The 18,247-nt window shown below is 37.8% G+C and overlaps 1 protein-coding gene across 1 annotated transcript in view; it reads right to left on the reverse strand.

The window, feature by feature from the left end:
- Window positions 1–18,247, reverse strand: part of DOK6 (docking protein 6) — a 426,698-nt gene that overhangs the window by 91,832 nt on the left and 316,619 nt on the right. The window contains exon 6 of the mRNA XM_055296826.2: window positions 14,569–14,707. Within this exon, the coding sequence (XP_055152801.2) occupies window positions 14,569–14,707 (139 nt within the window). The remainder of the gene's footprint in view (window positions 1–14,568; window positions 14,708–18,247) is intronic.

Genomic DNA, 18,247 nt, shown 5'->3' on the forward strand with positions numbered 1-18,247 from the left:
GGTTGCTAGCAGCCCCCTGATAAGATGGAGAGTTGCTAACTCAGATCCCTCGGCTGTGGTAATATGCAGCACCATCCACCCTGGCTGCTCCACATGACCCCGTGGGACCGGGGGACCAGGGAAACCTATGGAAGCGTGAAACTCATGATGCTCACTGTGCCTCAGGAATCAAGTCCTCTGTCTCCGACTCGGGAGTTTTTTGTGTTTTCTGCCAACATGCATGAAACTAATAGGCAAGGGGAAGCAAGGCTGGTAGCATCTTTCCTGCTTTTGCTAATTTTTGATTGTCTCTGCTCTTCCTATCTCTTGAATCTAAATTACTGTATTAAATTTCCTTCATTGAACTATCACAGGCTCAATTTACTTAAGTGGACCCTGAATAATGCAAAGGACTACCTTGCTAGGCCCCAACTTTATCACTATATCCACACTGAAAAGGCATTAAGTTATTTCTGCTCTTTTGGAACTAAAACTATAAAAGCTCAATACTAAAAAATTTTGAGAAAAATTTTAAACATTTAGGTTAGTATGCCATCTAGGGACTTTAGCTTATGTATGTATAAGTAGAATTATGACTGTTGTTCCCCCAAAAGTCATCAATTCTCCTAAGGTTATTTGGTGTTTACATTTTAATACAAAACCATCAAATTCTTGTAGGATTTTTTTAAAAAGTGCATGTTTTTATAAGTCCTTTCATATGTTGAATTTATATATTTGGGTTTTACTTTGGATAATGTTTCTATATCTTTTAGAGAGACTTGTGTTTTCATTTATGTAAATTTATATTTTTCAGTTTTTCTTATATTTTGTTCTAATTAATTTCCACCTGCTGTTTTTCTTAGGTTATCTTTTTGATCTTTTATTTGTTTAATAAAACATTTGCTTCTGAATGAAGTAGAATAGAAAGTATTCTCTCCTAAAATTATATAATTGTAAATTGCAGCTTTATTTCCTTTTTTACATAAAGTATTGCTTGTGTATATTTTCTTAAGGTAATGATTTTTTGTGCACTTTTTTTTTTTTTCCTTTTTGTAGAGACGAGATCTCATTATGTTGCCCAGGCTGGTCTGGAACCCTGGCCTCAAGTAATTCTCCCACCTCAGTCTCCCAAAGCACTGCCATTAGAGGTGTGAGCCACTGCACCCGGCCGTTTGTGCAAATTTTATTATTTTTTATTTAATGTTTTGTAATAGAGAACATGCACTGAGTAGTTTCCGTATATTAAAATTTATTTTTCATTTTTAACGAACATATGGCCAATTTCTGTACATCTTATAAGTACTTGAAAAGATACACACAGATGTAGAATCTCTCTACCTACACTCAAATATACATATAATAAACACTATTCACTCTGCATTTTCTGCTCTATATATTTAATTTTTAATTTGTATCAAGATATGAAAGTGTTAATTTCAAATGACTGATTAGCATGTTTCTACCCATTTCCTCATGTGTCTTTAAGTACTTTTTAACTGTGCTATAAATTGATAACTTATATATATTTGTGGGGCACATGATATAACTTATGAATACAAGTGAAATAAATCAATCTAACATAACCATTAATTCAAATACTTATCTTTTTTGTGATAAGAACACTTGAAATTTACTCTTAGTAATTTTGAAATGTACGATACAGCATTACTAACTATATTTGCCACAATAGAACCCTCAAAATCAAAATAAAACATACTCCTCCTGCCTTAGACTTTGACCATCATCTCCCTGTTGCCCCCGTGCCCTTAGCCTTTGTAGCCACATTTCTACTTTCTACTTTTATGAGTTGATTTAGATTTCATTTATAGGTGAGAATACATGGTATTTGTCTCTTTGTGTCCAGCTTATTTAACTTAGCATAATGTTCTCCAAATCCATCTATGTTGCTGCAAATGACAGTTTTTTTTTTTTAGGCTATGTTGCTGCAAGTGAGTTTTTCTTTTTAAGGCTCAATACTATTCCACTGTGTATGTATTCCACATTTTTAATCCATTTGTTGATAAGTTTATGGAATCAGCGTGTTTACTATTGTGAAACATGCTGCAGTGAATATAGGAGAATTGAATCTCTTTGACACTGATTCAAATCATTTGGGTAAATACCTAGACGTAGAATTGCTGGCCTATGTGGTAGTTCTATTTTTAAATGTTTGAGGAACCTCCATGCTGTTTTCTACAATGGTTGTACTAATTTGCATTCCCAGCAACAGTGTTCAGGGTTCTGTTCCCCTTCTCTCCATGTCCTCACCAGCACTTGTTACCTTTCATCTTTTTATAATAGTCATTCTGACACGTGTGAGAAGATATCTCATTGTGGTTTTATTTGCATTTCCCTAATGAATAGCAATGTACAGCATTTTTTATGAATGCTTGTAGCCATTTTTATGTCTTTTGAAAAAATATATACTCGTGTTCTTCACCCATTTTTTAAGTACTATTTTTATACATGAAAATGGCATTTTATTTAATTCACAAAGCTTTCTGACTGTTCTATGGTTCTATAACTTACTTTCCCCTTCCTTAGCTATTTTATTAAATTCTCCTTTAAAAGTTGGGCCCAGGCCTAATGTTCAACCTCACTTCCATCTTTTAGCCCCTACCCTTCCAAATGAATAAGAATCTCCTCTATTTTCTCCTAGGAAGTCTGGGCTTTCTTTTCAAGAAAGTGTTCATCATCCGTTAATATCTTGTTTCATCTGCACTTGGTCTAGTAGAAATTGAGCATTTTTAACACACACACACACACACACACACACACACACATATATATAATGCCTTTTCCTTGTTTTCAGCCAAATTCAGGTATTCTACACTTTTATATCCCTTTAGTCATTTTACCTGGCATTTGACCCAGAACTTTTTTTTTTTTTTTTTTTTGGATGCAGTCTCGCTCTGTTGCCAGGCAGGAGTACAGTGGTGCGATCTTGGTGGCTCACTGCAACCTCTGCCTCCCAGGTTCAAGCGATTCTCCTGCCTCAGCCTCCCAAGTAGCTGCACTACAGGTGTACACCATCACGCCCAGCTAATTTTTTTTGTATTTTTAGAAGAGACAGGGTTTCACCATGTTGGCCAGGATGGTCTCAATCTCTTGACCTCATGATCTACCTGCCTCGGCCTCCGTAAGTGCTGGGATTACAGGCATGAGCCACCATGCCTGGCCAACTCATTGATTTTATCTACTTAAATCCTCATAAAATTTCTGTAAGATAGGAAATGGATGAAGTATCCCTCTTTAAAATGAGAGGATGCTGAAGCTTTGAGATATTGATATTCCTAAGACCATATATCCTGTGGAAGCAAAACTGGAATCATGATTCTGCTCTATGCTTTTGTCCTTCTTTTCACCATCAAGAGATTCTGTATGTGTTTCCTCATACTCTTGCATCATAAATAGTATTAAATATTGCATTATTTTGTGAAAGACTGAAGATGGCTGCAAATTCGTTTAAAAGCTGGCATTCAGAAATAGCCTATGTTCCTTCCTTTTTTTTAAATTTTCATTTTTAAGTTCTGGGGGTACAGGTGCAGGATGTGCAGGTTTGTTATATAGGTAAACGTGTGCCATGGTGATTTGCTGCACCCATCAACCCATCACCTAGGTATTAAGCCTAGCTATTTTTCCTAATGCTCTCCCTCTCCCCACCCCAACCCCCAGCAGGCCCCAGTGTGTGTTGTTCCCCTCCCTGTGTCCATGTGTTCTCATTGTTCAGTTCCCACTTGCAAGTGAGAACATGTGGTATTTGGTTTTCTGTTCCTGCATTAGTTTGCTGGGGATATAATGGCTTTCCAGCTCATCCATGTCCATGAAAAGGACATAATCTTGTTCCTTTTTATGGCTGCATAGTATTTCATGGTATGTATGTACCACATTTTCCTTATCCAGTCTATCATTGGGCATTTGGGTTGATTCCATGTATTTGCTATTGTGAACAGTGCTTCAGTGAACATATGCATGCATGTATCTTTGTAATAGAATGATTTCTATTCCTTTGGGGATACATCCAGTATGGGATGACTGGTCAAATGATTTCTGGTTCTAGATCTTTGAGGAATTGTCACACCATCTTCCACAATGGTTGAACTAATTTACATCCCACCAACAGTGTAAAAGTGTTCCTATTACTCCACAACCTTGCCAGCATCTGTTGTTTGATTTCTGCCTTAATTTCATTATTTACCCAGAAATCATTCGGGGGCAGGTTGTTCAATTTCCATGCAGTTGTGTGGTTTTGAGTGAGTTTCTTAATCTTGAGTTCAATTTGATGGCACTGTGGTCTGAGAGACTGTTAGGATTTCAGTTCTTTTGCATCTGCTGAGGAGTGATTTACTTTTAATTATGGGATAAATTTTAGAGTAAGTGCCATATGGTGCCAAGAAGAATGCATATTCTGTTGTTTTGGGGTGGGTTTATCAGGTCCACTTGATCCAGAGCTGAGTTCAAGTCCTGAATATCTTAAGTTTCTCTCAGTGATCTGTCTAATATTGACAGAGGGGTGTTAAATTCTCCCACTATTATTGCGTGGGAATCTAAGTCTCTTTATAGGTCTCTAAGAACTGGTTTTATGAATCTGGGTGCGCTTGTATTGGGTGCGTACATATCTAGAATAGTTAGCTCTTCTTGTAAAATTGACCCCTTTACCATTATGTAATGACCTTCTTTGTCTTTTTTGAACTTTGTTGGTTTAAAGTCTGTTTTGTCAGAAACTAGGATTGCAACCCCTGCTTTTGTTTTCAATTTGCTTGGTAAATTTTCCTCCACCCTTTTATTTTGAGTCTATGTGTGTCTTTGCATGTAAGATTGTTCCCTCTCTTTAATCTGGGCTTCTTGGTGATTGTTTTGACTAGTATAACATATGGTAGGTGTGACATTATGTCTGCTGTGGACATGACTTCTAAGACCCTTATGACAGCTCCTCTTCCTCTCACTTCTGAGTCACCATGTAAGGCTGCATACATGTAAGACTGCTGTGGAGTGAGGAAGCTTCAAGTAACTATGTGGGACAAGTCATGCAATTCAAGGTTTAAATCCTTCTTAGAAAACCTAGGAATTTTCTTACGATGGGAAATCAACATGCAGAAAAATTCAAGAATTTGCTCAGGGTAAAGTCTCAACTACAGAGCTCCCAATAGAAAACAGTTCTCTAGTCTCTGAGCCCATTGCTCTTTAGACTTTGATGCTGATATCTTCTGGGGGGGGGAAAAAAGAGCTTCCTCCCTAATATATTGCAATGTGGACATTCCACCCTTATCCTTTGAGAAGACCTAAGTTACTGGAAAGGTGGGGCTGACAAATGTTGGGAATTTTATGAAGGTATTGGCAACCCACACCTCTTCAGGCTTTTACCAAAAATATGACCTAGGTAATCTTACTGTCTCTGAAATTTTTTCCTTTGTTGATTTGAGGATTTTCTTCCCCCTGTGATGAACACTGATGCTAATTTGTGTTCATTTACATAAAATTCACTTGTATAAAAAAAGTAACTGACTTTCCTTTTGTTCTTTATCTCTCTAGTGATTGCCTAAAAATTAAAAAATTGGATTAGCAGTTGAGACAAATCTATATACAACTGAGAGAGAAGAAATTCAGCATTTATAAATTGACATTTATGAGCCATTCTCTATGTGCCTGGCAGTGTGCAAATTGGTTTCATATGTTATACTACTGAATATTCACATAAATTGTCAACAAATATGCCATCTGAACTTTACAGACAAGGACAACGAGGTGCAGAGGGATAATATAATTTGTTCATGGTGACACAGCTAATGAGCGATGGCTCTGAGGTTTGAGTCTTGGTATTCTTCTCTCTTCCCCATGACTCACTGTAAAATAAATTACTGGATCTCTCTTCTCCAGGATACAGATAAGATGAGAATTACACCAACTGGGTAAATTTCACAAAACCAGAGCAGGAATGAGAGTGCCTGTTTCTCATGTTCAAGACAGAATACCACAGTACGCATGGCAGAATCAGAAGGTAGTTAAGCACATGAGCTTTGCTTTGCACCAACCTGTTATCAAATATCAACTCCATGACTGCCTCTTAATTTGACCTCAGGAAGGCATATATATATATATATATTTTTTTTTCTTTTGAGATTCAGTTTTTCCTTATCTCTAAATTGGAGTCAAAGTAATCTATCTTAAGTGTTGTTATAAGTATTATATAAGATATACTTTGGGATTGAAAAGCATAGTGTTTGTCACATGTTAAGTGCTTGGTAAAGATTGCTGCATTGGAGTTTCTACTCCTGCATGGAAGAAGTGGCATAGACCAGAGGGGTCTACATGTGTATATGTGGTCAAGACACAAAAACTTGTCCAAATTGAGGTATTAAAAGAATGACAAGTAAGACAGACATATATTTTGATCTAAGCCTAATTACCAAATAGAAATAAAACCCCTCAAATGAATATGAGGAATAGCTCAATAATACGAGCAGACGGGGAAAAGTAGAAGAGATGAGACAAGTGAGACAATAGTAGCAGAATGTGTGTTTATGTGTATTGCATGTGTGCATTGTGTGTGTGCACTGTAAGCTGGGAAGGGATAGCCATAGCTTTCTCTGCATGATGAAGAGTTTAAAAAATGCCTCTAGGTGCATATGCCAACATGTTCCCTGGTATGACTGACACAAGAGGGACTGGGTGAAAAAATATCTGTGAAGAAATATTGCAAAGGTACAAGTGGCCAGAAAATATGTGAAGTGACATGTGAAATGTATGTCAATTGTGAAAAATGTTATACTGCTGAATCAGAAAATGCTGCATACAAGTGCTCTTTCAGTTGAGAACACTGAGCTTTATTTATTCTTGGAAAAGACTCATGAAATCTGAAAACCGTATGAGAATAGAGATGCCAGAGACCTTAAGCCAGCCGTGCTTGGCACTCTCTGCACTCGTTAAAACAGTCCTCTGAAGTTTGAAGGTTTATGGGCAATTGGCTTATCACAGACTTGGCTTAATTTTCAATAAGGGATACCTCACCCTTAATCTTCCATTTTATTCAAGATAAATGGAAAGGAATTAGAAGATACCGTGCTAAGTCTGTACCAGAATGACAAATAAAAGGTAATATTTACATGGTCATTGAAAGAAAGTTGATGTCATTGAATTGAACTTTGTAGGATATTTTCATTAAACCTGAAAAAATCAGTGTTACTGTATATTTCAAATCATGTATTGGCCGGGTGCGGTGGCTCATGCCTATAATCCTAGCACTTTGGAAGGCCGAACTGGGCAGATTGCCTGAGCTCAGGAGTTCGAGACCAGCCTGGGGAACATGGCAAATGCTCTCTCTACTAAAATACAAAAAAATGAGCCGGGCCTGGTGGCATGTGCCTATAATTCCAGCTACTGGGGAGGCTGAGGCACGAGAATCGCTTGAAACCAGGAGGTAGAGGTTGCAGTGAGCCAAGATCATGTCACTGCACTCCACCCTGGGCAACAGAGTGTGAGACTCAAATGAATGAATAAATAAATAAAACCATGTATTGGACCAAAATACTTTCAGGAAGTCTGAAAATAAGCTGAGTGTGGGAATAACAGCAGAAACTGTCATTCACTTTCAACATCATTTCCGACTGCAATCAGTAATGCATTTAACAACATGTGTATTCTTAATCTCTATTATCTCTATTTCTGTTTATCTATTTGTAAGATACATTTACAGAGCTGCTCTTTGAATATAAGGAACATGATAAATACACATAAAACGTTAAATTTCTTAGTGATTTAAAATCAAATTTTGGGCTCTTTTTAAATTAAAAAAATGTAAATATCTAGAGGCTATTGTTAAGTTCATAAAATTAATTTCCAATATCTGCACGTAATGAAGCTGGGATGAATTTTTAGAGATGGTTAAAACAGTTTTTCCCACTTAAAGCTAAATTTTCTTGCTAGCCATTTTATGAATTAGCTTGTAATTGCTGAGCTCTTACTAAAGACCAGGTGGTGCTCTAACACTGTGAGGTACATATTACATCATTGTGCCTCACTCAACGCCTTTTAAGTACAGGTAACTGAAGCACAGAGAATGTAACTTGCCCAAGGTCACATAGCTCTGTTGCAGTCTTTCCCTGGAATCAATCTCCGAAATCCTACTGTGTTCCTTTTACAAACTGCATCTGTGTTCACTGAACATACCCCAGAAACTGACACTTCTGCTCACATTCACTGAATGTGGCCTTCATTATCCTCCCAGGCAATGCTTATATCAACTCCTTAGATTTTCATGGCCTACATTTAAAAAATACTTCTATTTCATAGCATTGTTCCAAAAGAAAAGATAGTCTGAACCATTGGGTTGTATGTGTGTATGTTGTCATAATGTCTGTATGTTGGGTCATTTTGATGAACCTTTTGAAATCTGTTATTTTCATTTAAGAAAACTATCCTTGTGCATCTTGCTTTATATTGTTCAGTTCCAGCAAAGCAAAGAAACAAAATTGTATTTTCTTAAACACAGAAATTGCAATCTTTTGTGTTAGGCAATGATTTTTCTTATACAGAATCAACTCTGATCTATTTGATCACATTTGAGAAGTACGATACATATACATACATACATACATGAAATGCATTTTCTGAAGTGACATCTAAAGTATCGATTCTAAGGAAACAATAAATTTTAGGAGAAAAGAACATGATAGTCTAATTTTTACTCATATCATGCAAGAACACCACTGGTTAGATAAATTACACATTGCTTTCTCACTATCCTCCACCTCCTTTGTGTCCTTATGCAGAGATACATGTTTCTCCTTGGGCATGTGCATGTGGGTTTTTTTGTTTTGTTTTGTTTTTTTTAGATGGAGTTTCACTATTGTTGCCCAGGCTGGAGTACAATGGCGTGATCTCTGCTCACCGCAACCTCTGCCTCCCAGGTTCAAGTGATTCTCCTGCCTCAGCCTCCTGAGTAGCTGGGATTATAGGCACCCATCACCACGCCCTGCTAACTTTTTGTATTTTTAGTAGAGACAGGATTTCACCATGTTGGCCAGGCTGGTCTTGAACTCCTGACCTCAAGTGATCCATCTCGGCCTCCCAAAGTGCAGGGATTACAGGCGTGAGCCACCCCGCCCAGCCAAGTGAGGTTTTTTTTTTGTTGTTGTTGTTTAGACTAAATTTTCTTTAGTGTTCTGAAACTGAACAATAGTAAGTGAATTGATTGGGATCACAGATCCATTTTCACATTTTCATTATCGACCATAATAATTTGTTCTAATTCAGCTTGTGTTGTTTCATCACAATCCATGACTATCAGTAAAAAAAAAATATATATATATATGCAAATGTGATCACTGTCAGCAATCATAAAAGCCCTAATTTTATGATCAATATTGATAATATTGAGTGATAAAATCATGAATAGAACTCTGAATAATAACTTTACTTGCAGTTATTCTTTTTTTTTGATACGGAGTCCTGTTCTGTTGCCCAGGCTGGAATGCAATGGCATGATCTCGGCTCACTGCAAGCACCACCTCCCAGGTTCAAGCAATTCTCCTGCCTCAGCCTTCTGAGTAGGTGGGACTACAGGCCCCCACCACCACACCCAGCTAATTCTTGTATTTTTTGTATTTTTAGTAGAGACAGGGTTTCACTATGTTGGCCAGGCTGGTCTTGAACTCCTGACCTCAGGTGATCTGCCCGCCTTGGCCTCCCAATGTTCTTTTTCTGTCCACCAGTGCTTAGGAAAATCACAGGATTGACGGCTCTGGAGGGCAGCCCATTTGACAAGTCCCACTGATGATGTTTTTAAGGCATTAGACAGTCTTGATATTCTTCCTGGCGTTTCAACAGCTCTCATGCTATTTGTCCTTACACTGTGTACAGAGCTTTTCTGGTGAGCAGGAGATGAGGACTGCAGAACAGGAGCATCCTAAATGCTTATTTTTTATACACTGAAATTCTCATTTTGTGAGGGTGTTTGTATACAAATATGTTTTTAAATTACTTGCAATGTTAGAAATTACTGGCAATTCCACCCTCCCCCGACTTCTTTTTGCTTACTTATTTTGGATATAGCAGAAAAAATCTGTTTTTTTCTCATTCTTGTCTTCTCAACTGCTCTTTACATGTGAGCATTGTTTAATAAATTGCTTTAGAACATAAAAGGCACATTTTAAAAGAAAGCACCTTTCCTTTAATCTGCGTGTGTGTGTGTAAAGCAGATCCATGAAAATCTAAAGTTATTTCAATCCAGTTGAGGCCTTGTGCATGATAATTTCAGCATGTACTCAACCTTAATAGGCTAAGTCACATGGATGCATTTGTGATACAGTTTCTGATGAGTGGCTTGTATCACAAAGGATGTCAAAACTTTCTTTGATAATGTTGCACATGCATGTCAAACCATCTACAGATACTTTTGGCAATGGAATACAAAGAACTCTGCTAGCTCTAAGAACAAGAATGATCTCTGTGAAATGGAAACACTTCTAGAGATGAACATATTCTGTTCAAATATCTAGCTTTAATCATTTTCTCAAATATTTGAAACATATTCCTCAAAAATAGTTCCAGTTTAAAATATGTATTACCCTAGCTTAATTATCCCATGTATCTTAAAACTCTTTTACAATTAGGCTGGTTTGTAGTTTGAAAATGAAGAAGGTATAGAGACTCCTTAAGATTGCTGTCTCCTTTTCTGCCAAGACCACTTTCTGATTCTCACTTGGAGGCAGGAATGAGAAGCTGTTGCTATACATCTGAATGCAAAATGGCAAGCATGTCATCTTCTAATACAGAGATCATTCTATGGAGGGCTGACTCCAATAAGTTGATTATCCAAATAATCTGTCAGGTTCTACTGCCATGACAATATGAACAAGCTCAAATGGTGTATCTATTATTGTGTAGCAAAAGTCGGTGATGGTGATGTCTTACCCTTACATACATTAAGGTATGGAAAACTTTTGATATTTCAAGGAGTCAAAGGACATGCAGTAATCTTGTTCTGGGCAGTACAAATTATTTGATTCCACACAATTCTGGGCTACTTGAGAAGGAACTTTCTTGCTCTTTTGTATTTCCCTATACCACTGTGCAGGGTACTTAGCATAGTGCAAGCACTTTATAATCTTGTGAATGGTTAATAAACCGATAACCTCTCCTTAATATGTTAATTGTCAGTTAATATTAATTTTTTATTCTTCTCAGTGAAGGAAATCAAGACATTCACTTTTAATTATCTTACCAATTTAGTGGTTCTTTTGTCCAGTTACTGTTGAGTGGCAAATGTAATGTTTTCTCACAATGTTGATAATTTTTTTTTTTTTTTTTTTGAGATGGAGTTTCACTCTTATTGCCCAGGCTAGAGTGCAATGGCATGATCTCGGCTCACTGCAACCTCTGCCTCCTGGGTTCAAGCGATTCTCCTGCCTCAGCCTCCCGAGTAGCTGGGATTACAGACATGTGCCACCATGCCTGGCTAATTTTGTATTTTTAGTAGAGACAGGGTTTCTCCATGTTGGTTGGGCTGGTCTCAAACTCCTGACCTCAGGTGATCCACCTGCCTTGGCCTCCCAAAGTGCTGGGATTACAGGCATGAGCCACCGTGCCCGGCCAATGCTGAGAAATTTTTCTAAACATCAAATTCTTCAAGCAAGAATAGAAATGTCCTAATTCAGACTATGGATATATGTCAAATATGTTTATTCATGTGGCCCCCCAAAGAAAGAAGGTTATAAACAAGGGCAAAATAAGGTCTTATATGATGTGAAAAGATCATATTGAATTCTTTTATAGTAAGAAACGGTTGTTGAGACTATTTCTCATTTGAGTTTGTTTATCCAACTTTCAAGTTACAATTTTGTTATTTTAAATAGCAAATGAAGAGTTACAGAGTATTTAAACATCCTTTCATACTTGTTGGAAATTTTTATAAGAGTTTTCTGTGGCCAGGCATGGTGGTCACACCTGTATTCCTAGCACTTTGAGAGACCAAGGAAGTTGGAGCGCTTGAACCCAGGAGTTCAACACCAGCCTGGGCAGCACAGTAAGACCTCGTCTCTATAAAAAATTCAAAAATTGGCTAGGAATAGTGGTGCAGGCCTGCAGTACCAGCTAGTTGGGGGCTGAGGCTGGAGGATCACTTGAGCCAGGACATTGAGGCTGCAGTGAGCTGTGTTCACACCATTGCACTCTGGCCGGGGTGACAGAGCGAGACCCTGTCTCAAAAAACAGCAACCAAGAAAAGTTTTGTGCATGTTGAGGTATCTGTAAACAAATTGTATCTGGGAGAACGGGAAAACTTCACGTTTGGTTGTAGTATTTTGGAAATTTAGGCATTTATCAACTTGAGGCAGCTTGCATTTGGAAAAGGATTAGTTCAGTTTACTCTGAAGAACAAATTAGCCATGGAGTAGTTCTTACTAGCATTAACCTGCAGAGAAAAGCATAGTTGTGAAATTATTTCTGAGTTAAACCAAATACTCTATTGACATGTATGGGCCAAGTGATGGAGTCTCTGATTTTGTAATTTCTGGAAACATTTTGTTTCTCTGTTGAGCCTTGCTGAGCCTGCTGTTTAAACATTTGTTGCACTCTCTCTGTCTCAGCACTGATATTGGCACCCACGCCTGTGGTGTACACCCTAGTTTTAGACTGCCTGTGGTTACAGTGACTGGATCCATTATCTCATCTCTGAGCCATTAAAAGCAATTACTTGGCTCCATTCCTTTGACTTGCTTCTTAGTGGCACAGGACACGAGAACATACAACAACATCAACAACAAAAGCGAATTAAGTTTTGTTTAGCAAATATTTTGGCACAACATTGTTAGAAATACTTGAAACATTGTGAAGGATATTATGTAGCCGTAATAGCAACTCTTACAACTATTCAAGGTCACTCCGACATCACCCTCATCCATAATGAACGCTTTCATGGTACTTCTATGTGCTTGGTCTGATTCTCAGCACTTTATATAGATGAATGCACAGAAACCTCAAAACAACCAAATGAGTAGAACTATTACATGCCCTTGTTACAGATAAAGGAAAACCAGAGTTAAATAACTTGCCCAAGATTACACAGCCAGTAAGTGGTGGTGTTGGGATGCAAGCCCAGAGCACCAATGGGGTACTCTTCTTTATGTCAGATAATTACAGTATGTGAAAGAGCTCTTGGAATTTCCAGCATTCAAACATTTAAATCACTCTGAGCTTTTGCTTGTTTAAAACAACTATAAGTAAAGAAGTACAGAGGCTAACTAATAGCAAGTGACATCATGGTTAGCCCCATGGTAAATTTTGGTTGAAAACAAGCACCAGCAGATTGAAAATATGGGCTGATGATCAATACGCACGACTCTGAAATAATTTGAAATTTGATAGTTATATTTTTCCACTTGATTTTAATCACTAGAAAAACATCACATTGATTAGATAATGGTTACAATGGTTTAAAGTTAACCCAAATCTTTCTAGAAGATTAAGTTTTACCAGCCCTCTCTAATTGATGGTTCTTCAGTTAATCCCACAGTCTCATCTTAATCATCCTACAACTGCTGAAGCTACTCTTTCATTTCCATGGGGATTCCAATGTCCTGTGTTGCCCTTTCCCTCCTGAGGTGTTAGGAAGGCTCTTTTTTTAACCATACCCCAGATGGAGAGAGATAGTACTGAGAAAATTAGAAGTGCATTAAGAATAAAATATGATCATTTAAGCTACTTCTGTTTTCTTTTAAAAATATTTTATACTTCGAAATATTTCATAGAATTTTAGAGATTAAAAACTAAAATAGTAATATAAAACTTCATTGTCTTAAACTAGAATGGACTTACTGATGTTTCACAAAGAGAATTACAGATGCTTCCCAAACACCACCTGTCCTTCTATAGATGAACTCTGATGCATCTTTATAAATCCTAGAGAAAAAATACTCATCTCTTAAGATCATAATAATAGTCATTTCATTGTTTGCCTTTCAAGCAAATTAGTAATAAAGCTTATTATTTTTCAGCTTGTCATATTAATAAAATTTACTACTTTAGATTCTTTACTAGATTATTTTTTAGCTTGATCCTAAAACTGGACTACAGTTCCAGGACAAGACGATAGACAAATTATTCTATTGTCAACCAGCATAAGCTCCTTCTGCAAACATTTTATTACCTATAAAGAAAGAGCTAGAAGTTTTAGAGCACCTAGGATAAACATAAAGACTTAAAAAAAAAAAAAAAGTGGAACCCTTTCTGGTGAGAACTTAATTTTCCTAGTTATTTTGAGCCCATATTTAAATCTGATTGTCCAACTGTATGTGGGGACATGCAGACAGCATTGCTTCTTATTTCATGCAATCTATTCTCTCTGACATCCAAGGCCACAGGTCTTACATAGGTAGATGCCAGAAGTGCAGGGCTCACAGTTGGTGGCCACAAATAACTTCTTTTGTGACACATTGAGTAGGATATTAGATGAGAGGGTAGGGTAAACCCTCAGGATCAGGGCAGGGTGGACACCCAGGTGCTGACATGAATGGCCCCACACATACACGGTGTACATCAGATCCCAGTGACATTCATTTCCAAGCTGATAGGTTACCAAGGAAGGGGCCTTACCCGGGCCTTCTGCTCCATTTCTAGCATTAATCTTTCATGTTGCTCAGCTATGGCCAGTGTCGCAGAATGAACCTTCTGATAGATCATTTCTCCTTCCCTTGTTTGAAAAGTGAATAGTCCTTCTCCTGTGTCACACATTCTGTGAGAAGAGAGATAGGGAAAGAGATGGGTCTCCATGTGTTCAAGTGCGTAACAGTTTTCCACGTAGACAAAGCCCTTGCCCTTGTGCCTCCTCCTGATCTCCACAGGAGTTAGTGAGGCTGATTTCAGCTGTAACCAAACCAACCAAAACATGCATCTTTTAATGGTACATGAAAATGGAACTAAAAATAAAAATCCATGTATATTTGGATGTTTAAAAAGGAGGCATTCACAACAGTGTAAAGGAACAGAAAAAAAGGTGATTTAGGCAATGACAGTGGATGCTTTCCAATATTTAAATGAATTACAGTATTTTTAACTGCCATATGACATAGACTATTATGATACAATATTATGGGCAAACTGTTATGCAGTTATCACTGTCATTTCTGAGAGCATATAATACTAAAATTCTTATGTCAATTCAGGGAAAAATCAGAATGCAAATTCTTTTTTCAACTAATTAGAATTACTTTTTAAAAACATTTTTTATTGGGAAAACTCCACTGACAAATTGTTATTCAATAGGATTATAGGTAAGTGTTATTAACAAAGGCTAACTCTAAAATGGAAAATATTTTAATATTCTAAGCTAGCTTTTAAGAAAGTTTTCAGAAAGACCCACCCAATATCAGTATGTTAATATTCAGATATTGGACATTAATTGGATTTCTGTGTTGATTTTTTAGGTTACGACATCAAGCGATTTTCAAGTTATAACATAAAAATATTCACGAGGAAAACTATTTCTTTAAGCACCAAAAAGATTTTAGATTCTTCTCTGATTCTCCAAGGAGTTTTCAATAGAAAAGAAATGTCTCAAGAGGCTTCCAACATTACAGAGGCTGCAACTGTGATCCCTTAGGGCCCTATAGAGCCAGCACTTAGCTTCTCTGAAAGAGATCTTAATAAAATTCACACAGCGTGAAATGGAAAGTCTGGGGGGAAAATGAAGAGTTTTCACAAAGTGAAACAAATGAGCTTTCTTTGTTGATTCAGAGGAGTAAGGAGCAGCAGCAACAAAACCATTGATAAGTAGCGAGTGCATCTTGTTTGAGGTTGAGCTTTGTTCATAGTCATCTGAAAAACAGTGCTTATTAGCCTTTGGAAATGAGATAATGAAGACACAAATTGTTATTTCACACTCAGTCATTGAGATGTAAAGGTCGAGTGCTTGTCCACTTTCTGGGATTTGACTCTGCCCCGCGCAAGAGCTTGCATGCTTGCAGGAGGGATTTTTGCCTCTGAAGTAAAAACTACTGTAAACTTCATCCTTTGATCAGGAAATAAGGCGTTTAAAACAGCATAAAAAGCAAAGAAACTTTAGGTAGAAGATGCTGTTTCTTCAGTGTTTGTACCTAAGCCTAGATGAAGGTCATATTTATGATTTTTGTCAGCCATGTTGGAATAAATGGGCTAGGTGATATGGTTTGGCTCTGTGTCCCCACCCAAATCTCATCCCAAATTGTAATCCCCATTTGTCCAGGGAGGGACCTGTAATCCCCACATGTGGAGGGAGGGAGGTGAATGGATCAGGGGGCGGTTTCTCCCATGCTGCTCTCCTGATAGAGTGAGTTCTTGTGAGATCTGATGGTTTTGTAAGTGTTTGGAAGTTCCTCCATTGCTCCTCTCTCTCCTGCCACCATGGGAAGAAGGTCCCTGCTTCCTTTTCACCTTCTGCCATGATGGTAAGTTTCCTGAGGCCTCCACAGCCATGTGCAACTAAGTCAATTAAACCTCTTTCCTTTGTAAATTACCCAGTCTTGGGTATTTACAGGAGTGTGTAAATGCACTAATACTCTAGGTTTCCCTTATTATTGTTTAAAATGTGTTCTTTTGGGGCTATTAGGGAACAGATAGACTGTTTCATATCTGTCTAAACAGTCTTGTGGTAACAAGCCAATACTAGAGAATAGGAGAAAGAGGAAATAATTTAGATGGCATTTGACTTGCTCCTCAAAGCATGGTCCTTGGATCAGTAGCATCTGCCTCCCTGGGAGCTTGACCAGACCGTCAAATCTAAATCTGCATTTAACACACCCCCAGGTGACTCACATGCACATTATATTTGATAATGACTGGACTCCAGAACCTTCTCCACAGGTCACCATTTCATCAAAGAGGAGCGGGAGATGACACATGAGACCCACAGGAGGACATATTAGAAGATGTATTTGCACAACTTTTTAAAGACTGTGATATATAAAACTAATATTAGAAATATGTCAAAAAGGGCAAACGAACCCAAAGAATTATTTCCTTGACTTGGGAAAAGCTAAAACAGGTGTTACATTTGAACCCCCAACTTCCTTGCCAACAAGATTCACATTCCTCAATTGCATTTATTTTGTGAAACAGGGAAAATACGGACGATGTGTTTGTCCTGACTTCAAACAAGAATTCTATTGGTATTTGTAGACAATTGCAAATGTAATCTCTCTTTATATCTAACAATGTCTTTGTACAAAATGAATGTTTTTTTCTTATCGAAAATAGAATGTTGGGTAATATAATCTCTAAGGTTTCTTTCAGCTCTGAGGAATATTCTAGGGCCTCATAAAAATTCTAAGAGGTAAAGAGAACTGGCACACTTGTTTCCAGAATATTCTGTTTTTGTTTGTTTTTTTGACATTGTGATATAGGGAAATTATAACAATATAGGATTCAAAAGACTTAGGGCACCGATTTCAACCACAATGCTCTAGCCTGTCATATAAATTTATCATACAATTTTCAAGTAGCTACTATAACCTAAGCACTGTTTTGGGCCTGGGAACTGATTAGGAGGGAAAAATATATATGGCCTATTGCTTCTGAGGCTTTTGAGTAGTGGGGAAAGGCCAGCAAGAATCACAAACTTACTGTGGTATGTGCTACCAGGGAGAAGTATAGGGCCATGAGGAGGACAATTGGGGATCAATCTGAGCCAGTTATTTTACCTGTTAACTTCTTGTTGCTGATTTTATAGATGAGAAGTTATCAGTTTTTTTTAATTAAATGAAGTAATGTATGATAGTGGGCAGGAAAGGGTTAACTTAGCAGGCCCCGGTTGGTTATTCAAACCCTGCACATTCTCCATTCCTATTTTTAGGATGGGCCTATGGCTGGCTTCTGGGATATGATTTCTGGGGCCTTTGGAATATTCTGCCTGTTTCTGTAAGTCTGAGACCTTGGGCCATGCTATACCCATTTGACCAGATACATTAATCCCAACAAGGGACAGCCTAGCAGGAATGCCTGTTTCTACTCTGATGCAGCCTGAAGTCTGAGTAGCTGAGTCAGTCCTGGGGGTGCTGCCTGCCGACATGACTGATCCCCAATAAAACCCTTGGACATCAAGGCTCAGGGGAGCGTCTCCGGTTTATGGCACTGTGTGTGTTGTCACTTGTCATTGCTGGGAGAATTAAGGGTGTCCCCATGCAACCCGACTGGGAGGGGCCTTGGAAGCTTTTGCCTGGTCTCTCCTGGCCTTTATCCCTTGTGACTTTTCCCTTTGCTGATTTTAATCTTATTTCTTACTGTGGTGATATAAACTGAG

This window comes from Symphalangus syndactylus, chromosome 1, assembly GCF_028878055.3.
Source record: "Symphalangus syndactylus isolate Jambi chromosome 1, NHGRI_mSymSyn1-v2.1_pri, whole genome shotgun sequence".
NCBI classification, from domain to species: domain Eukaryota; kingdom Metazoa; phylum Chordata; class Mammalia; order Primates; family Hylobatidae; genus Symphalangus; species Symphalangus syndactylus.